Below are 21,605 nucleotides of genomic sequence, written 5' to 3'. Positions count from 1 at the left end.
CGTCAGGGTGTGCCAAATGAGATCCAATCTTGAAGTCACTTCAGCATTATTCTTAATAGAACGTCACATAAGGCATTTTAGAAGACATCCTCCATGGGGCCACCCGCTTGGGCACCCCTCACTTAAGCGGATGTTGCACGTGCCCCGGGTTATGTATATATATATATATGTATTATATTATTACACATCAATAATATGAATAAATAAATAAAAACATAATTTATGAAAATATTCATTTTTTCACCAATCTATTGTCTTCTTTAAAGATAAAACCAATCAGAGAGAGTTGTGTTTTCCTTGGGAAAAAAAAGGAAATCTAGAACATGTTTTTAAGAGAGAGAAGAGGAAGACAACATATAAAAAGACATTTTTTTAGAAGAAACTCTAGACGAAGATAAAAAAGAATTCTAAGAAAGAGAAAAGGAGAGATGGGGAAAGAGCACATAAAGGATTTTCTATGAAGATGAAGAAAATTGATTTTAACATTCTAGAAAAAGAAAAGTAAAGGCAAAAAAGAGAGATGATCCCAACGCATAGGCAATATCATCCGATTGAATTGAGGTGGACCAATTACAGATAATCAATCAAAAGGTGTCATTTTTTCTCATGATTTGATCTCTCTTTAAAAATAAAAAGAGAAAGAATCCTAGAATAAATTTTTTAGTAAAGATGTCTTATTTTTTGTGTGATATTTGATTTCTTTGATTTGTGTGTTATATGATTAAAGTGAGGGGTATAGAAATAATTTCACCAATCAATCTATAAGATAGAATACCCATATGCACATTCCTGTATTTATAATTATTTCAAATTAAATAATATAATTTTTCTTTTAAATTCAATTAAAATAAAATATTCTTTGATTTTTCCTGCTATGGGTTGAATAAAATAAAAAAAGAAGAATATATAAAACCATGGTACATTGCTAACATAATTTATCAACAATATAGATCTGCCGACAACTGTTCCAAGTCTTATGCGCGATCAGAGAAAGAAACACAGATAAGGTTATAAATATATGGATCATGATTAGGAAGGCTGGAACACTGTATGTATTGGGCTGTTGACGATGCACCAACAGTTGAACAGCAGTTTTGAGACCAACCATTGTGTACAGAATTAGCATGACTAGTCCATCGAAGAGGAACAACATTCAACAAAACCCAAAAGAATATCATCTCTGAAATTGAAAACTTTTCTGTAAATCTTGAGAGAACATGATCCAAGGTTTGTCTAATACAAGCAGACCAGTAAAAATATACAATTGACCCATCCAATTATGGACAGAGAGGGAACATGTTAAATTTGATACAAGTTATAAACAGACTCAAACCAATAAGTTAGTGTGTGTGTGTGTGTGTGTGCATGCGCGTAACCTCCCAAGTATAGTAGAGTTTCAAAGAAGACGGTTCCGTTGAAAAGACATTACTTGCTTTTAACACAACTCAAGCTGAAACTCTATAACATATCTTCCAACTGTAGCATCCAACTCTTTGCATCTGATTCAACCTGCCAACCACAACATATGGACAATTCAGTACCATCCAAGGTCTCATTAGAGTAAACACTAAATGCATCCCTTGTAAATCAAGCTTATTAAATTCCACCTAAAATTAAGCAAAACAGAGAAACATATGAATGCAGGGAATCAATTCAATCTGTAAAGAGTTTGTTCTGGCAGCAAACTGCATCGAAGAAAGAGGAAGCTCTAGACTATAAAGGGCAGATTTAGAATGCATCTGGAACATGGATGTTACACTCCTTATTCATGTTCTACTTTTGACTGTTCAGTCCAGTCTACCAACATAGATCAAAGAACCCTAATTTGTTTTTTTTAGGCACCAAACCCTTACTAATGAAGGACAGGGAATGATTAGAGGGAATTTAAATGTTTGGTCTGCTTTGCAAGTTTATACAAAGAACTTTTAATCGACTAGTATAAGTTTCCAAGATTGAAATGAGCTCATGTACCTGTTGAGCTAAAATCTAGTATTTAATATTGACAGCAGTAAGGTTTTAAGTTGAGATTATTCAACCACAATTTGTAATGTATGTTTGGATTTGATGATCATCGATGTTTGTGAAAGTTCACAGGTGTCTAGAGCTAATGTGTAGTAAGGATAAATGTTCTTGACTTTCAGCTATTTGTCATTTATTATTGTTTTCCAACATGCATCGATGCTTGTAATCACATATTTTAGGACATGAAAATTTTAGCAGATAATTAGAGAAAATAATGATGACCAACTTATTCCAAACAAAGAGTGAAATTGGACATTGTCATGGAGAAAAACACACATTACCTGGAAAGGTTTATCCCTCCATTGAAACACACAACCACGAGATTCTATATGCTCAAGAAAAGGTTGAGGGAGCAACAATTTAAAGGATGCATGGAGCTTCACTTTTGTTAGCCCTCCACATGCCAACAAGGCAGCTGCCAGGCCATTTGCAGTCAAACCACTCAACTGCAGGATGGTCATGCTCTGTAGGCAGCCAGTGCTTGCTAGTGCTAAGAGGCCTACATCTGTTATGGAACAGTATGACAAATTTATCTGCAAAATAATAATCGAACCATCATTGTTAGTTGTTAAGAAACATCAACATGAGATATTCCAAATAAGAGAAAAAAGGGAAAGGGAACAAGAACTACCTGTCTGAGGTTTTGGGAAAAGTGAGCAAGTGGAAGCATTCCAGCATCATTAATATTGTGGCAGTTTTTTATGTCTAGCTTGGTGAGTTGCTTACATCCCATGGCAATGGCTGAGAGACCTACTGATGATACACAAGGACATCCTCGAATTTCTAGTGTATTTAACTTGGAACATTTTGACAGTAATCTTAGGGAACTATCTGTAATGTCTTTACAATAGGCTAAATTAATCATTTCCAGCCAGGGACATCCTCGGGCAATTGCTGCAATTCCCAAATCAGTTATTCCCTCGGACCTGTACGGTAAAACCACAATTATGTAACCATGGAACATAATTTTTTTTCTAATTATAGAAGTAAATTGATATGGTGCAATGTTGAAATTGGTAACAAGAGATGAATTTACAGCTTGTGAGTGTATCAAATATATATTTAATTTAGGTTCTCAATATGGATCAAATATTCATATTTAAAATATTTTTTGGATGTATTTATACTTGAGATAGGGGGTGCTAAAGCTAGACAGTATATCTCCTATGCAGCTAAATTGACAATAAGGAATGGTAGTAATCATCAACATTATCATCATCAGTGCCTTCTCCCAATTTAGAGATAGTAGTAACAAAATTAAAAAGAATCAAAACTACTGACAGATATTTTTCTTAGTTTCCAAGTATCTGATGGTTGACAATTTAGTACAAATGTTGGCAATTTTTTTTTCCTTTCTTGACGTATGAAGCACTCATCTAACTCTTCTTAAATGGATTCCCATCACCATTCGCCATTTATACACACTAAAACATTCAAAGGCACAAATACACTACAGTCAGATTCATATTTTCAACTACTCTAAGGCCTTCCTTTGACTAAAAGTTAAGGTTCAAATACACTTGCTTCTATGTGGTAGTGACAAAAACAGTAATAAGGGCCGCATGGTTCAAAGTTTCATTCCATTTTGGCAGAAATTCTGGTTTTGGCCAAAATCAGCCAAGAACATTGTGACCCAGAAACATTGAATGTTTAGGGAATGTATCATTTGAGACCGTTTCAGTTTCTATTGAACGAAATATTGCATCAAAATGAGATTTGAAACAGGTATGGACATAAACCTCAGATGGTGAGAAGTCACGAACCTGTACAAATCAAGCTCAATCAGTTTCGAACAAAACATGCCAACTTGAGTAAGTCCCTCATCAGTTATGTTCAAGCAAATTCCTACTTTTAAACTGCAAAGCTTGGAACATCTTGAGATAGACTTCAAACCTGCATTAACAGATAATATAAGGGTGGGTTCACAAACATTATTCAAACCTTCTGAGATACAATAAATTTACAATAGGGCAAGGCTGGATTTGCAAACCTTCATCGTTGACCTCATTATCCGTAATATCTAATTCCTCCAATAAATGGCAATTCTGTCCAATGAATGTGAAGGCTTCCTTTGTAACAAGGCTGCAAGATTCCATCCGAAGGGAAGTGAGGGAGGAGCATGATGTTGTTATGCTGTGAATAGAGAAGTGAGTTATCTTGCGACAGCACGTGATGTCCAGCTTCCTCAATTCTCTGTGTTTTGTCACAAGGGAAGACAGACCTTCATCAGTCACTCCTAAGCACTTACTTAAGCTCAGCTCCCTAAGTGATGTACACCAATTCCCAATGGTCTTCAGCCCGGAACATGTAACCTGGCAACCATCCAATTTGATAGACTGCAGCAAGGAAAGCTTTTGCAAGCTATCAGCCAGAGCAAGTGTAACCTGAGCCACAAAGGTAGTAATTACAGCACAATGAAAGAGAGAGATCTTCAAATTCAGGAAATCATCACAAGAGCAAAAGACTTACAGGAGGGCCATATGCCATCATAAGCTGGCGAAGACAACCAGTCCCATTTGTAAGAAAAGACAACCCCTCATGACTCACGTTCTGACAATTTGACATATTGAGTGTCTGTCACAAACAAGAAATATGCAGCCCTTTCAGTACAAAAGTTTGAAAAACATGATAGAAATTTTCTCTTATTGAAGGAAATAAAACATTAAGTAGCTCTTACCATTCGTGGACATTTTGTACATAATGCACGGCATTTGACATTTACAAAATCCAATTCAAATATTCAAGATTGTGCAATTCATAACATTGATTATGTATAACTTTCAATATATATATGTATGTATGTAATGTTCTCCACTTTCTTTAATTGTCCACTACAAGTAGAAGACGATTCAACGTGCATCATCACAACCAAGGCATTTTTGATGCATTGAATAGAAAACAGACCTCAAATAGAGGAGCCTAACATATCGTCATCTATGTGCGTGCACCTTTGAAAATCACGAATCAAATGAATATATCACATATTTTCCCTATAAAAGAAAGAGAGAAATGCCAAAGAAAATACAAATTTAACTAGTTTGCCAGTAAAAACTACCTCTAGTGATCTGCTCCCATGTTTCAGAGTTGAAAGACCTTCATCATCAATACCAAGGCATCCGACAAGAACCAAATCTTTGAGATATTGTAGCTGCAAGATTGATGGTAGACATTTCTTTGTGATCTGCCCAATATGAAACCAACAAATATTCAGTTAGATAATTATTTTACCACAGAACATTTAGCAGGAAAGATCCAATATAAGTTATGATCCTAACCACACTATCCGATCAAAGTTACCATGCCATAAGAAAAACAAAATCCAAATCTACAGGATTAATGTTATCAACCTACAAATCAACCAGGATGGAAGCACATCTCACAAAAAATTTCACATTTCAATTTAACATAGATACAATAAGTATCAACCTAGTGATGTCATTTGATTCCGTCATTACCCAACATATTCTAACCTCATTATTGGGGTTCGAGTGTGAGTTTTTAGATTCTACTGAAAACTGAGTCCCGGTTCAGGTACCTTGCACCCCGTAGACATAACATGATCTACTCGGGATCAATTTTTAGAGCGAATTATGACATAGGATAGGTATCGATATACTGGTAATGAGCTCGAGCCCAACCAGTTGATGCTCCTACTGCGACCTCCAATCTTTTAAACTTAATCTAAATATCGGTAACAAAAACCTAGAGAGACCAAAAACTATACTTTTTTTTCCATCTGTTGATTAAAAGAACTTCTCCCAAACAACCACACACACACACACACACAAAAAAAGACGTATTCCTATCAAATCAGAAACTACACAAACGAAACCCACACTACTACATGTATGAAATCAAACGGATTAGAGATCTAATCAAACAAAAGCTAAAGAGTTCCAATGAAGATAATTTCTCTGGAAAAATTTAAAAGAAAAAAATGAATTACCGGTAAGTAAGAGAGGTCTAAACTACAGATCTCCTTACATTTGATTGCAATCAAACCAACCCCCAAATCACCAACACCCAAACACCACTTCAAGTTGATCAACCTCAGTTTCCTGCAACCCACTGCTATACATCCAATCCCCATATCCGAGATCAATTTACACCTCGCCAACCATAACTTCTCCAAATTCTTCGCTTGTGAAATTGCCACAGCGGCAGAGTCAGTCAGCTCCGTTGCATTAGACAAGTTAATCTCGGCCAAAGACGAGCAATTCAGAACCAAATTCGAAAGCCCTACATGCGAGAAAAACTTAGATCTAGAAAGATCAATCGATCGCAACGTAGATTTACACGCAATTGAGATGACGGTGAGGCAGTTGTCCGTGATCCGAGGGCACAGAGAGAGGTCGAGATGAGTAACGAAAGGGTAGCGGTTAAGGATCGTGGTGAGGAGTTCGGACCGTAGAGGTTTTAGGGTTTTGCGGTGTCGAGATTCAACTATGTAGAAGGATTTGCAGACGAGAGAGAAGGCTTTCTTATGGAGAGGATTGGCTTCGAGGCAGTCGAGAATCTCGAAGATGATTTCTTCGGTGAGGAGATCAAATGGGTTGAATTCTGAATCTTCCCTGGTTTTCTGTTTTTTCGTGGATTTTGAACAAATAAACTTAGGGTTTTCAGAGTTTCCCAATCCGAAATCTCTTCTATGATCGACTTTTTGGATCATGTTTTCTCCACTCTTCATTGAAGAAGGAAAATCTAGGGTTAGGGTTTCGAATTTGGATCAAGAAGAAGAAGAAGAACTGAAGAAATGATTTGACGAATCGTTTTTGGGGATTTGAAGCTTTTATACATAACCACTAACAGAAAACAATAGTTCTGCTGGCAGTTAGAGACTCGACTCGAGTGAGGAAGATGAAATTTAATGTCAAATTACAACTACACCCTTTGTTGCGTACAACTCTCATTTATTTTTTAAGTTCAATGACTAAAATACCCCCATAAAGTTTCCAAAATGGCATCTCCCCTCCCTTAGAATAGACCTGAGTCCTGACGACATCTCCTCCAGATGTGTACCCTATTTGGTCAAATTCCGTTGGATTGTATTTGTACCTCCCTAGATGAGTCCTGAAGAAAAATTTTCTTTCTATTTATTTTTTAAAATTTTAAAATCTTGTAATCTATAATAAGTGACATTAGATCACATTTTTTAAGTTGTAAGTTACCCGATTTTGAGAAAAAAAAAAAATTATATATTTTTTTTTATGAGACTGACTCGGTCAACATATGGGTCAACTACCGGTTCGGCTTTTAAAACAATATATTTGAACAATTTGCCACGCATGTGTGGTAAACTCATGATGAAGCAGTTTCGATCTAACTTTTCATGACGTTAGATCGTTCCGTACACATAGAGAGGACATTGTGGGTATTTTCGTCAAGCTATTAGCATCGAGAATATAAATATAAATATAAAAAAAAAAAAAAAAAAAAGTCGTTTTCTTCCTATAAGTAGACTTGGACAATTTCATTTGGTGGAGAAATATGTGGGGAAGGACAGATTCAAATGCGGACGGTACGATCTTCATTCTTTAATAAAAATTCAATATTTTACTATTTAATGATAAAAGCACGCAAATACTTTACTTTTTTATTTAAAAAACTCTTTTGAAGTTCTGACATTCCCAAAAGAACCTTACTTAATGAAGTTTGTTACCCATTAAACCTCACTTGATCAAGTTTGTTACCAATTAAATATCCTCAGCATAAAAATTTAAACTTATGAGATTAATTTGTTACTTAACATATCTTGGAGTGGATTCTAATAACGTCAATTTATGGCATCAAATCATCACAAGGTTATAAAAGATAAAATTATAAGAATTTTAAAATAAAATTTACTTTTTAACATTGGGAGTTCGATAGCCATTAATTTACAACACCTACGATCAAATTTAAAAAAATTTCTTTTATCTTTTTTTTTTGAATTTTTTCTTTTGAATTTAAGTTTTTCTATGAAACCAAAAAGGTTGTATTATTGGATTGATAATTTGATAATCCATAGGAGTCCAATGACCCTTAATAAGATTTGAAATCTTATTTAATAAGTCATCATAGCCTGATTTATAAGGTACGATTTGTTCAAATAAAAACTTGATAAAGTAATCTCTATCTAATTTAATAGTCTCCATACAATAAGAGAACTTGATTAGGAGTTGAGTTGTTTTAAGACACCATTCCTCTTTTATGAGAACAGGACACCTATTAAATCCTAAGTCATAATTTAAAGATCTTAAAAGAGGGACGTTGTTCTCAATGCACCTTAAAATTTTGGTTGTATCTTAACAATCCATTGATAAAATCATTTTTTCTTAAAATCCCTTAATCCCATAAAACCACAAATTCATATCATCGAGAATAACAATTTGATTCAATGATTCATGTTAAAATTTTGAGATCAATGATTGTAATAATGTTGATTTAGACAATTTTATTATTGAACTCGATGATTCATATCAAATGTCGAGATCAACAATTGTAAAAGATGATCTTGACAATCAGAACAGAAGTCGATCTCAATAATTTGAATGGTTGATCTAGACAATTTGAATTATCCACCTCATCAATTGTGGTACCAAGAAAGAAAAAGTCTATTAAATGCATGGTAAAAATAATAATAATAATAGGGGAAGATACATTAAATAATTTTTTTAATACAATAATAATTTTCGTACTATAAAAGTAGTTGTGCTGTTTTTGTGGTGGATCAACGAATACCAACAACCAACTCTCCCCTTGATAAAAGCGGAAGAGACCAGTCTAAAGTATTAAGAAGATCATGGTGTCAAGCTTCCAAAATTCCCCAACAAGAAATTCTTTCCTACCAAAATGCCCATCTTAATTTCAAGATTACTAGAGCACCATTGCTCAGTGGTTGGGTCTGTATGCATTTCACATTGAGCTTTAAGTTTGGTAGAGTGTATATTTTCCTTCACTCTCAAGTGTGTCATACTCTAGTTAAGTCATGTGATCCTCTTATGTTTATTGTTTTATTTTTTTTGAAAAATTATCGAGATGAGGTAAATCCAAATCAGTTACAACCTAAGGTGAAGCTTACTACTACTACTATCCTGATCAAGAGCAATCCACAATTCACAAGGAAAAGAATTACATTGAATGGTTTGGCAATCCACATTCAGTTGCATCGAAGTAAAGAGGTCAGTTGTCATATTTGCCTCTCTCCTCAATCTCCAACAAATCGGTCTTTTGAAGTAGTTGGTTGATTAATATGGTTTCAGAGCGTTAGGTTCGTATAGGTCATGCATTTTATTCTTTCCTCCCTTGTGGGTGACGAGGAGTGTTGAGTGTATATTTTCCTTTATTCTCAGGTTTGTCATACCCTAGTTAAGTCTTGTGATTCTTTTATATTTATGGTACTCCCCTCCCCTTTCCAACAAACCCGTCTTCAAAATTATTCGAAAATGAAAAGTGGTTGAAATATAATTTGCAAACTATTACTCAGTTTGGAAAGGGAATGCATGTGCCTAAAATTAATGGTATTAATAATTAAATAAAATTTTTAAAATACAGTGAATAATGTACACATTATGATAATGATATATCGTGGCAAATGTTGCCAAGCCAACCTACTCCGAAGGCACATATAGAATCAAAGCCCAAAAAAAGTTGTGAAGAAAAGAATGACGTATTTTCACAACCACAACACCATTTTATTATAATAGTAAAAAAAATTCAAAGAAACCATGCTTAGAGCTTCACTCATCACGATGAACTAGATCATTCTATTTAACTCAATATAGATTAGATATGAGTCGTGATGAATGCACGCGGTAGGGTACGCGGCTGACTTGGCAAGGGTATAAAAACATAGATATTTTTCATCAAGATACATAAGAAAAAGATGTGCAGTTCTATACCCTTGCCATGTGCCCAACCACATATCAAAAACACGTGCATTCATCATTATTCATTAGATATTTAGAAGGGTACTTTAATCCAAATCTTAGCATGATTTTATTATGATGCCAGTGGAATGATAAATTTTGAAATTGAGTCTGAGTTTGATAGGAATGTTTCACTAAAAAGTTAAGTGAATGCAACTTGGCACCTATATATAGGGTACATTTCTTGATTTTAAGGACAAATTTTACGTCCTATAGGTTATGACCCAACAAATAAACTTGATAACACGCCATCGTTTTGAGTCAGCTTATCATAAGTCCTAATAAAATTCTATACAGGGAGTGTATTTCTGGGGAAGGTGACATCGAGGGTGGGTATCTTGTCATGTTGGACGAAATTTGTGACTTTGTCTTTAAGTTTTCGATGGCCGACCCAATTGGTCTTACGTAACGAAATTAAATAAAGAAGGAGAAAAACCTTTCCACTTGTGTACTAAAACTGGTACCATTGTGTACCAGTTGTCTTGTTTTATTATTTCTGGTCAAGTCAAATACCCCCAAGAGTACATCCTCTAGAACAAATCTTGGGGATGTATGGAGTACTCCCAAAGGTAATATCACCTACTCTTCTCCACAACTAATCACCTATAATTTAATGTATATACATATAGATAAGCCTTTAAATAAAATTTAGAGCCATGATAATGTGACGCCCCTCTAACACACGCCCCTATCACAGAATCGTAGATCATTTGTCTCGGGATACAAAAAAAGAAAGATTTATATTTATATATATCCTGAGGCAAATGATCTACAATTTTGTGATGGGGGCGTGTGTTGGGGGGGGGGGGGGCATTACACTAAAATTTATTCATTACACTTGTACAAATTTGGTTGTTAAAATCTTCTTGATAAAGTTGAAAATTACAATTGCTATTAGTGATAAAATACTCATACCAATGAATCATTTGATTTTCGTCGACCATCGTTTATGATTGATTCCCAACAAAGTTTTGGTTTAACCTTCCAGTGGCTTGTATATTTTACACATAAATCTTGTTCATCTTAATGATCTTATTAGTTTCTATATTAGGGGGAAAAAAAGAGCATAAACAATATTGTGGGAATTGCAATTCTTTAGAGTTCATGATCCAAATGGTGGAAGTAGAATTGAATCGTGGGAGTCGTTAATCCATCCCCCATCTTCCAAATATGCTCTAATAAATATATATTGGTAAAAATAATGTTTTAAAAACTAGATTGGTCATTGACTCGTATGATTGGTTAGATCGATCCAATCAATGGGTCAAATTGGATAGACATAAAAATGAAATATTTAGTATGCATTTTTTGTTTCTTCACAAAATTAGGTAACTTTTACTTCAAAAACATGTTCCAATGCTACATGATGTAGAATGTAATATTTTAAGAATTTTTACTAAAAACATTCACCATTGGATTTGAATTTGAAGTTGAACTTAAGAGTTTAGAGGTCGTCCATTTTCAAAGCTTGCATCAAGCTAAAAAAAATTATTTTTTTGTTATTTTAAATTTGGTATATGCATAAACTTTAGAGGGTTGAAGGTTATTTTTTCAATGTGGCAGTCCATTTGGGTTAATTAACTAAAATCTTACTAAGTTTGATTATTTTCTATCTATATAATAAAACACAATTGAATTGCCACAATGTTGTATTTTTATATTTTTTGAATTGAAGATAAAAGTCCCTTCAATTATAGTTTTGTGGTTAGACAAATGTCACATTAACTTACACCATACTTTTTATTTTTTTTCTTCACTCTTAATAATTTTATTATATCTCATTTTTAATCTATTCTATTTTTTTTTTACCTCTTAACCTCAATTTTTTTAATAATATCTCTCAAACTTTTTTTTTCCACTTTTAACCTCAAAAAAGATGCGGGCGAACTATAATTAGTTTATAAGAAAAGAACTAAAGTCAAGGAGGCATATTATCAATGTCAAAACACAAAGGGCATATCAAATATTCACTAAATTGTTAAGGGGTAAATTAAAAATAATTTAAACATTGGATCAATCCTTTCACAAACCCAATAGAATCATCGGTTGAACCGATAGAATCAAATGAACTAATTAATTTTTTTTTTTTTTTTAAAATCAGGTTTTCTCAATTGACTCGACCCCTAAAAACTAACAGGTCTGGTCCAACCCAATCAAACTAGGCAGTCTAGTCTAATTTTTAAAACACCTAGTAAAAATATAGGTATCTTAGTCTTGTATATATTAATTTTAATTAATGCCAAAGACTCGACTTTATACAATTGAATGAAGGAGCAAGATCTATTCAATTGACCATAATTTTTTAAGGTAAGATTTTGACGACGATGGTAGTGGTGATGGTGCTAAATCCCAAGTTAATTTTCAGTACACCATTAGCGCGCTCTCAAACATAGATTTGAAAAAGCTCCCCAATAATCAATCTTGAATCACCTACGTATGCAATATTTAGTGTAAACCAATAAATTTCAATTATGATCTCTACTAAATTAACACTTCTATGTATGATTTTAAATATTGCCCAAGAGTCAATATGATGTGTATATTAGACTATTTCATGACTTCAAACTTGTACGGCAGGCTTACTTACTCCCTCTTAAAGAAAAAAAAAAGATTTTGTACGGCATTAAGAAAGTTGACTGGGCCTTCTTCTTTGTGGAGTAATTAAAACAAATTTAAAAGTAATAATATGAATATGATGATTTACTTTTCTTCTCATGAGGACTCTTTATTGGTTGAAGCATTTTAGCTGTACGAATGGGAGAAAAAAAAAAAAAAAACAAAAAGTAGGTATTAAAAATATAATAGAAATTATTTGATTTTTTTACAATAAAGACTTATTACAATCCTGATTTAAAAGAAATATGTATATATATATTTTAAAATTTTAAGTGTTTTAGTTGCTCCTATAGACAAATACTGGCTCCACCCTGGTGGAACTAAACTATCCAACTAATTTGATACAAAGATCCATTTGCTCATTTCAAGCTTGTCACTCGCATCGACTCAAAGTGAGTATCATAAATGAATGATGACCGTATAAAATCATAAAATCATAATCTAGATTGTTTATTTTATCTTTCAGTCTCATAGACTAATAAGAAATGACTTAAATGCCTTTTTTTTTACAGTCTCTAACAAACAATCTATGAATTTTCACCTCAAAACCATATCAAACAACTATAATTTGTCCCGGCTACAAGAAAATCCCAGCACCACCCCTACATCATCCTAGGTTGATTATTGTGAACCAAGTTGCTCACCAGAATTGAAAATCTCGGTTTTAGATTTCTTTTATCTGTATTGAGTAGTATCGGGTCTAAAAGGAGTAGGAATCGATTCGGATGGATACCATTTTACAAGAATCGGAATCCATTTATTGTCATTTTTTTTTTCTATATTTTAGATAATTGTTAAAATTAACAGAAATTTATTAAAATTCTGCAAGCTTGCATAAAATATGATAATTTCAGTAGTTACAGGTACGTCAGGAGCCAAACCGACCCCTTGACATCCCTAACAGCTATATACTCAATTTGAATAAAAGATGATTTGGGTCAATATTAGAGTTGCGACTTGCGCGTGCTAAACTCACTAAAAAAAAATTCAAATATACATCAATTGACATGGAATGTGGACTGAACCATATATTTTTGTCCTCTAGATACGTAAGGAAAAAAAATCAATGGTCCTGTAGACATTCCACGTCAGTTGAGTGTATTTTTTTTTTCAATCAGGTTAGTATTATTCATCAGAGATACCCATGCGTTTTCAAAACTGATAGCATGCCCCCTTGATTTAGGCCTTCTGTGAGACTGTGAGAGACCAATGCAAAATGATCTACAGGTTCTCATCTTCAATCTCTACTTCAGAACCCACTATTTTATCCCCAACTCTCCTCTTGTTTTCACCAAGAACCTCAAGAAGAAGATACAATTTTTAGAGAAGCACAAGACAATATTTTGAATAGAAAAATCAAGGATTTCTACAAGACATTAAAGACAATGGCTATGTCTAAATCATGCAGAATTATAGAATATGTCATTAACATACGACTGAGTTGGCCGCCCGTAAAACACTTTCAACTTTTTTTTTTGTTGAAATGAACATAAAATTGAATTACAATTATAGAGTAATTGCTCTATTAAAAAAAAACAGTGATCCACTACAAAGTACAATGCTACACCATGGACAAAACAAAAAAAAAAAAAAAAAAAAGCAGCACCAAAGAAATTGGTAGACCATGCTTATAAAAAAGAACAAAATAAAATTGATAGACCATGTAAATGTGTATAATAAGCACAGCTCCAAGCAGACACTGTAAAAGAAAAAAGTAAAAGTAAAAGAAAAAGAAAAAGAAAAGACATTAGTACCCAATAGAAAGAATTAAATAATTGGAAGCATGAAGTAGTAATTCTTGATCCTCTTGTTTGTACCACATTGATAGTGGTGGTATCACAATAATATCCATCTCTGTTTAAGAAATATCCCAGTTTGGGGTGTCTGCATCCAAGACTTGCAGAACACAACCAACACCTCACCATGAAGTGCATAAGAAGTTTGTCAGTGGAAACAAAGCAACTTTGAAAAACATTCACCCAGCAGAGTGATTGTGTATACACATAATACAAATGGGTTGGGATTGGCAGACTCATGAAAGTGAATTCATATATGCTCGCATGGATCTGAACAGAAGTTCCTCAAAAAGCAAACAGTAGTGAATACCTCACTTTAGGTAGGGCCTTTGGATGATCATACATAACCAAAAGCTATTATTTTTACATTAAGATGCCACTAAAATCTTAACGTGGAAAAGAGGGTAAATGAACTTGGGGTAATTAATATATATAATCTATAACCCGAAATTATCAGGAAACAATTTGTTCCAAAGCATAAACTGATAATAGAAAAGGTCATATGACCACGACTAGGGCTTGATCTGGTGGAAGGACTTGATTCATGCAAATAGTGTTTAACATTACAATTCGTGTTAAGAGAGATTGATGTTATTCAACCTCAGAAGGTATCAAAAGAAATAACCAAAAGCTTGAGGATTTTTGTGAATGACAACCATGACCAATGTTCTCCAAAACAAAAATGGGTTGTAATGAAATGTGATTTGATTCAAACCAGAATTATATTAGTTATATTAAGAATCATAAAGATTTTCCTCGTAAATTAGAAGTACATGAATGCTATTCAAAATGTCAAAAAATCAGAATATAGGAAAATCTTCCATTTTCCATCAATATTTTTTTTTAGTTTTTCTTCTTCTTTTTCCATTTTACATCACCAAATGTCCATGTTAGGTGATGTTCCATGAGAAAAATACTTCTAAGAAAATGTTTTTTGAAATAATTTAATAGGTATAGTTGCTTCAAGTAGATATTAAGTTTATACCTCTTATTTGGAACTACAATGAACCTAATTCCTTAAATTAGAACAGATATAAGAAAGAAAAAAAAATACTAGAGATTTTGGTTGATTCATGTCCCTAAACCTAACCACTTGGGATTTTCATATTATGGGCTTCATTAACTTCTCTTTTTAATTTACAACCTTTTTAAAAAAATAAATAAAAAAAGAAACAAAGAATCTAAATGACTAACAAATTCACAGACAAATATATGTTAAAATGATCTTGTTTGTGTAAAAATCCAAAGTATGTATAATAGGTTAATTGATAAAAGATGTACCAACTTTCTTGTAGTCCATATTACTCGAATATGCAAAGAATATAGCCCTGAAACATTATAGATATGGCATTTACAGTTAAAATAAAGCATCTGCCACAGACATGAAACTGATTTTAAAGTATCACGGGATTGTAGCTTTCAGCAATTTAAAAAAATGGAGAAACAAAGGCACAAAATAAGAGCCTTTGTTTTCATATGAAAATGTGTCCCGCATTCTAATTCATATGAAAGATTTGATAGAAAAATACTATTAACACACCAAAAAATGTGGGATTTTTAGATAAAGTGATTCAGACCTAAGATCCAATGGTTCGGGTTAAGAATTAAAGATTTGATTTGAAAAAACATGCTTGTGACTTTTAAAATCCTGAATTTGATTTGTTGACGATGATGATGAGATTCAAGACTTTTAAAGGTGGATGGTATTCTTGTTCATGACCTTGTGATTTAAGGTCTTATTACTATGCAAATGCATCCGAAAACCAATAATAACAGGAATGAAAGCCAAGAACTTCCCATAACCAGAAACTATTGCAATATCATATTAATCAAACAAAATGCAACCAAAGTAATTTAACTAATAAGACAGCAAAGAACAATAGAAAACTTAAAGAGAGCTCAACTCACAATTTTCATTTTTTGGTTTAATTTGAAAACCTGTTGATCTTATTTCACATCATCCTTCAACTCATCCGAATCTGAATCACTTGCATTATATCCTAATGAAAATACAACAAATGCCCATTAAACAAAACAAGAACCACAACTAATAATGTACCAACACAAAACAAAAACATTTGGAGCAAAAAAAAAAGCTCACACCTGGACGTTTATCGCTAACCTTCCAAACTGAAGGTCGATTTTCTGACGCTAAGGTCATCCAAGCTTTTCCCTAAAATCCCAAAAGAAAAACCAACTTCTTCACTAACGTCATAACTAGGGCATAAAAGAAATTTAGGGTTCATTAGGATTGAAATTTTTTCTTCAAAGAAATAATTTCAAGAACCCTTTTTGGTAGCAAGATATCATCTATCATCTTTCTTTAATTTTTTTTTTCTTTGGCGCAAAAATGGCGATTCAAACAGGCCCCCAAAACCACCAATCTGTAACTATAAAAACAGCAAATTTTTTTTTTTTAAATAAACTAAAAGATTGAAGAACAGACCCTCTCGGCATCTCTGTGAACTCCATAACCGTTGTAATACATCTGACCCACCAAGACCCGCATACTGCAGTCGCCGGCCTTGGCCTCCTTGAGAGTGTCTTGGAACCACCGTTTCGTGCAATCGGTGACCACTTCCGACAACGGATACCGTTTCTGCCTCTCTGGGTCTGGTTTCTCCTTCTCCTTCTCCATTTTCAGCTTCAATTTCTTCGAGTCACTGTTGTCGCCAACTGATTTCGCTGTTTCTGGCTTTAAAACTCGGTTCTTTGATTTGGGTTTTGGGGATTTTGGATTGTTTAGCTTCTTTGTTGTAACCCTAGCGAATTCTTGAAGCTTGGTTACAGAGGAAAGTGATTTTCCCATAAAACAGAGAGATTCTTTATATATATATCGAGAGAAGAGAGGCGTTGAGAAATAATATATTATTATTATTTTTTTCTTTTTTTATATATAAAATATATGTTCTTTTGAGGGTGGAAATTGGCATGAGAGAGTTATCTGGTTTTCACAGTCAGCTTTGAGACAGAGAACCTGCGTTCCTGACATCTGAAAGGAGACTCAGAATTTATAAAAGGTTTTATAGAGAACTGCTATTAACACACCAACTTTTTTACTTATAATACATCAATCCATTTGATAAATCCGTTCAATTTTTTAGGATTGGTGTGTTGTAAGTAAAAGCTGGCGTAGCAATAGAATTTTTCTTTTTCAAAGACTTGAACCCTTTTCTTCGCATGTGAGAGACTTATTTTCTTTGAAAAAATAAAGATCACCCCATTATGGCTTTAAATCTTGTCTAAGACCCCGAGACGTCTTATTTGAGTTGTCTCATATCGTTCACTCAGAAGATGAGTTGAAAAGTCATCTCAAAGACATGATTTATTATAATTTTGAGGTATTTTTAAAAAAAATCTTGTTCAAAACTAATCAAATAAATCAGATATCTCATTCGAGACTACTCAATCTTGTTATGGACGACATGTACAAACGAGTTTTAAAATCATGGATTGTGGCCTCCATTACCATACAATAAGAGGCCCGCTTAGACAAACCTTCGCTATATCACACACTAAGAGGTCTTGGCACATGATGACAAATCTGCATCAGATCACACCACAAAAAGCCAAGGCACAAATACAATAGGTAACTATCATGATGTAGCCAATAACATATAAGTTGATGCAATGCTTGAGATAAGCTGTATGCTTTATCTATTAAGAGAGATTATATTGTCACACCAACTTTTACTAAGAGCACCCCAACATGTGTTAATATCATATATTTGGTTATTCTTAGTAAAAGCTGGTGTGGGAATAGAATATTTCATTTAATAATTCTCTTTCCAATCAGGAACATGGACCATGTGATCTGTTTATTAATTTATGTTTATGCTTTGCATCTTCTTAAATTTGGTTCTTGTCTCATTCAAATACAAAAGGGACTCTCATCATAGAGCCAGTTAAAGAAATAATCTTTTTAGTCATTCCTACACAAAAGTTGGCACGTTCAATCTTGTTAGGCTTTCTAATAGGGTTTATGGGATGAGAAACATTTTCCACACAAACTTAGTAAAGATTTGAGCCTTGCGAAGAGTCATTTTACTCAAATGGATTACCACCTCAGCAATCTAACACCACAGTCCTCTAAGTTGTTTCGAAAAACTCAGATAAAAAAATAAAAAAATTCGAAAAACAATTTTTTTTTTATTACTTGATCCAAGGTTTTGAAAATGGACACTTGCTGAAATTCCCCATAACTCTCAAACTTAAAATTGAAATTCAACGGTGAAAAATAATTCTTTTTTTGAAAGTTCATAGAATTTTATCCTCTACAACCTGAAGCATTGGATCATGTTTTTGGATGCCACAAGTTGAACCCAAAGACCCTTGGTAAGGGTGAAATCCTTACCAGCTTAGTAGGGCTTCTTATGGGATTAACAAGGATATAAAAATAGTAACATGAGGATAAGGTTAAGTATTGGAGTCGTGATAATCTGACTACTCCACCTGGCATACTCAATCTTCTCTCCTGACGTGACAAGTTCGGGAATCGTAGATCTATATGCCTTGGGATACACTTATTTTTTTTTTTATAAATGTGGAGGTGTTGTTGTGTGTCCCGAGGCTTACAAATCTACAATTCCCGAACTTGTCATGTCAGGGAAGTTGATTGAGTATGCCACGTGGGGTAGTTAGATTACCACGATTCTAAGTATCGGTATGTTTGGATAAAGTGTTTAGATCTAAAATTGGACCAGAACCCAACCAATTTGAAATGGGCATTGGGTTCCCAAATTGAATGTAACTGATCACTACTTTAGGACCAAAAACTCAAACCTGATCCACAATAATCAGGTTTGGAAGAGTTGGATAATCTGGAAAATCAATGAGAGTGGAAGGCGGGTATGATCAAACCACGTTGTTTCTTGATTATCATTAGCTTCACCAATAGTCTTTACATGAACATGAGCCCTCTCTAAAACAATGGAATCTATTATTATCCCTGACAATTATTTCTCGACTTGTAATTTTTGAGATAAGTTTTATGGCTGTATGACAATCACCACAAACACGAAGATTCTTCACGATTCGTATAACATTTCCTGGTGCAATGCTAATAAGGCCGAAAGCAATGGCCAACTTCTCACTATGACAACCAAGTGAATGCTCCTTCTCTTCCTCTTCTATATCAAACATCACAAACTCCGTCGTTGGCATGTAACCCATTGCCTTCAATTTATTAGCTAATTCATCGAGCTTCATATAGATCTTCTCAGACAAGGGATGAGACTGGTCTCCCACACGGAACTCATGAACAACTCCATCCACTTCGATCCAACTACATCCCGGAGTCTTCTGGATTCCTTTCTCATTCATGATCAACCTGAGGTTCGCCGCATCAACCCATCTACCACTCGAAGAGTAAATATTTGATAAAAGAACGTAATTTCCCGCATTCCAAGGTTCTAACTCAATGAGTCTCTTTAGTACATGTTCAGCCAATCGGGTGTCCCGATGTATCCTACAACCACCCAACAACGCACCCCATACAACAGCATTGGCCTCGATAGGCATGTCCTTGATCAATTGATAAGCCTCATCTAATAAGCCAGCACGGCCTTGAAGGTCCACCATACACCCATAATGCTCAATTCTAGGGATCAATGAATAGACAGGACTCATACTATGAAAAAACCGACAACCCTCATCAACTAGACCAGCATGGGTGCAACCACAAAGAAGACCGATGAAAGTATTTCCATTGGGTCGTATCCCCAACTTCTCCATATGAGCAAAAATCCCAAATGCATTTTCAACATGACCATTCATAGCAAGCCCAGATATCACAGCATTCCATACAACAAGATCTTTTTCCTTCATTCCTTTAAAGATTTCCCATGCTTGAATCATTCTACCACATTTAGAATACATGTCAATTAATGCAGTACCAACAACGGGGTTCGATATAAATTCATTTTTATCAATCAAACCACTGACCCAATCCCCTAATTCTAGAGCTCCTAATCTTGCACAAGCAGAAAGAACTCCAACAATGGTGAAACAATCGGGTTTCACTTTCTCTCTCTGCATTTGAAAGAAGAGCTCCATAGCCTCTTTTGGAAGCCCATTCGATGCATATCCCCCTATCATCGAACTCCAGGAAACAACATCCTTCTCGGGCATCTCGTCAAAGACACTACGAGCCTTTCCCATGCTCCCACACTTGGCATACATATCCACCAAAGAAGTCGCAACAAAGACATTCCTTCCCATACCCATTTCCCTTATATATCTATGTATCCATTCACCATTCTTTAGTTCCCCTAATTGAGAACAAGCGGATAGAACACGAACAAGGGTAAAACTGTCCGGCCTCAAATCCATCTCCAACATTCTCTTAAACATATCAATAGCCTCACGAAATCTCCCTAATCCAATATACCCACTAATGATCGCAGTCCAAGGAACAACGTTCCTGTGGGAGATCTCATCGAATAACTTATGGGCATCTTCTAAACATCCATTCTTGGAATAAACGCAAACCAAGCTAGTCTTCACAAACATATCAAACTCAAAACCCGCTTTTAACACATGGGTATGAATCTTAACCCCCAATTCAAAATCCGAAAGCCTTGTGCACGCTTTGAGTACAAACGGAAAAGTAAAATTGTTGGGAAACAAGCCCTCTTGTCTCATAAGACCATAGAATTCGACCGCTTCGTAGAAGCAATCGTTAGAAACAAACCCACGGATCATCGTATTCCATAAGTAAATATTGGGTTCCCTCATTTGATTGAAAATAAGTTGAGCATGAGTCGTATTTCCGGCTTCTAAGGTCGATCGCAAGATCATGTTGACAAGGTAGTTGTCTTGATCTAAGCCAAGGCGGAGGAGACGAGCTTGGACATGCTTGAGCTGCTTGAAGGCGTTGCATCCTTGGAGAAGGCGCTTCTTAATTTCCAAGACTTTTGAAAATGGTGGAGAAGTAGGATTTTGAAAGATGGTCATGCAGCTCTACTACACTCCCGCCAAAAGTTTTCAAGACAACACTAATAGAGTCGGGACGAAATGGTTTTTAAACTCGGTATCGCGTCTAGTCTCGTTCAGCTCCGATACCGAGTCATCTCGGACGAGTTTTCTGATATTTTAAGTGTGAGATAATTCAAAAAATTACACTGTGAGACGTAAAACTCAGTCAAAAAATGACTTTGTGAGTTGGTCTCGTTCAACTCTGATACCGAGTTAACTTGGGCGATATGTCTCGGTCTCGGACAAGTTTAAAAACCATGCCGCATGAAACTTAGCGGTCATTTATTTT

The 21,605-nt window shown here is 34.5% G+C and overlaps 3 protein-coding genes across 5 annotated transcripts; all 3 read right to left on the bottom strand.

The window, feature by feature from the left end:
- Positions 1-1,152: 1,152 nt before the first annotated feature.
- Positions 1,153-6,863, bottom strand: LOC147399414 (F-box/LRR-repeat protein 3-like). Its single transcript, XM_086444775.1, has 8 exons — positions 5,969-6,863; positions 5,078-5,203; positions 4,492-4,596; positions 4,013-4,406; positions 3,786-3,915; positions 2,654-2,948; positions 2,304-2,555; positions 1,153-1,509 (listed from the first exon to the last, which is right to left on the bottom strand). The coding sequence occupies exons 1-8, from the start codon at positions 6,707-6,709 to the stop codon at positions 1,459-1,461; spliced, it is 2,094 nt and encodes a 697-aa protein (XP_086300901.1). The 5' UTR covers positions 6,710-6,863; the 3' UTR covers positions 1,153-1,458.
- A 7,082-nt stretch (positions 6,864-13,945) lies between these two features.
- Positions 13,946-17,333, bottom strand: LOC147399413 (uncharacterized). 3 transcript variants are annotated; one of them, XR_015179058.1, is made up of 5 exons: positions 16,788-17,333; positions 16,445-16,514; positions 16,250-16,341; positions 15,623-15,669; positions 13,946-14,244 (listed from the first exon to the last, which is right to left on the bottom strand). XR_015179058.1 is itself a non-coding variant. In XM_086444773.1 (4 exons), exons 1-3 carry the CDS (start codon positions 17,148-17,150, stop codon positions 16,289-16,291), a joined length of 486 nt encoding a protein of 161 aa, XP_086300899.1. In that variant the 5' UTR covers positions 17,151-17,333; the 3' UTR covers positions 13,946-14,244; positions 16,250-16,288. The 3 variants fall into 3 exon arrangements, 1 of the variants encoding a protein (XP_086300899.1); XR_015179057.1 differs by having other exon boundaries at positions 15,623-16,341; XM_086444773.1 differs by lacking the exon at positions 15,623-15,669.
- A 1,548-nt stretch (positions 17,334-18,881) lies between these two features.
- On the bottom strand, positions 18,882-21,428 carry LOC147399412 (Pentatricopeptide repeat (PPR) superfamily protein). The gene has a single exon (XM_086444772.1). The coding sequence runs from the start codon at positions 21,293-21,295 to the stop codon at positions 19,229-19,231; it is 2,067 nt and encodes a 688-aa protein (XP_086300898.1). The 5' UTR covers positions 21,296-21,428; the 3' UTR covers positions 18,882-19,228.
- Positions 21,429-21,605: the final 177 nt, after the last annotated feature.

This window comes from Akebia trifoliata, chromosome 6, assembly GCF_017979445.1.
Source record: "Akebia trifoliata isolate Shusen 1 chromosome 6, ASM1797944v1, whole genome shotgun sequence".
Taxonomy (NCBI): domain Eukaryota; kingdom Viridiplantae; phylum Streptophyta; class Magnoliopsida; order Ranunculales; family Lardizabalaceae; genus Akebia; species Akebia trifoliata.
The sequence above is the reverse complement of the archived record's forward strand: the minus strand, read 5'-3'. Positions and strand labels throughout refer to the sequence as shown.

Coding starts and splice junctions, on each gene's coding strand:
- LOC147399414 (XM_086444775.1), bottom strand. CDS start 6,709: ATGAAGAGTGGAGAAAACATGATCCAAAAAGTCGATCATAGAAGAGAT. Junction 4,407..4,491: donor TGATGGCATATGGCCCTCCT/GTAAGTCTTTTG, acceptor TTTGTGGCTCAG/GTTACACTTGCTCTGGCTGA. Junction 2,949..3,785: donor ATTGAGCTTGATTTGTACAG/GTTCGTGACTTC, acceptor TTTACCGTACAG/GTCCGAGGGAATAACTGATT.
- LOC147399413 (XM_086444773.1), bottom strand. CDS start 17,150: ATGGGAAAATCACTTTCCTCTGTAACCAAGCTTCAAGAATTCGCTAGG. Junction 16,515..16,787: donor TTCACAGAGATGCCGAGAGG/GTCTGTTCTTCA, acceptor TTGGGATTTTAG/GGAAAAGCTTGGATGACCTT. Junction 16,342..16,444: donor GGTTAGCGATAAACGTCCAG/GTGTGAGCTTTT, acceptor TATTTTCATTAG/GATATAATGCAAGTGATTCA.
- LOC147399412 (XM_086444772.1), bottom strand. CDS start 21,295: ATGACCATCTTTCAAAATCCTACTTCTCCACCATTTTCAAAAGTCTTG.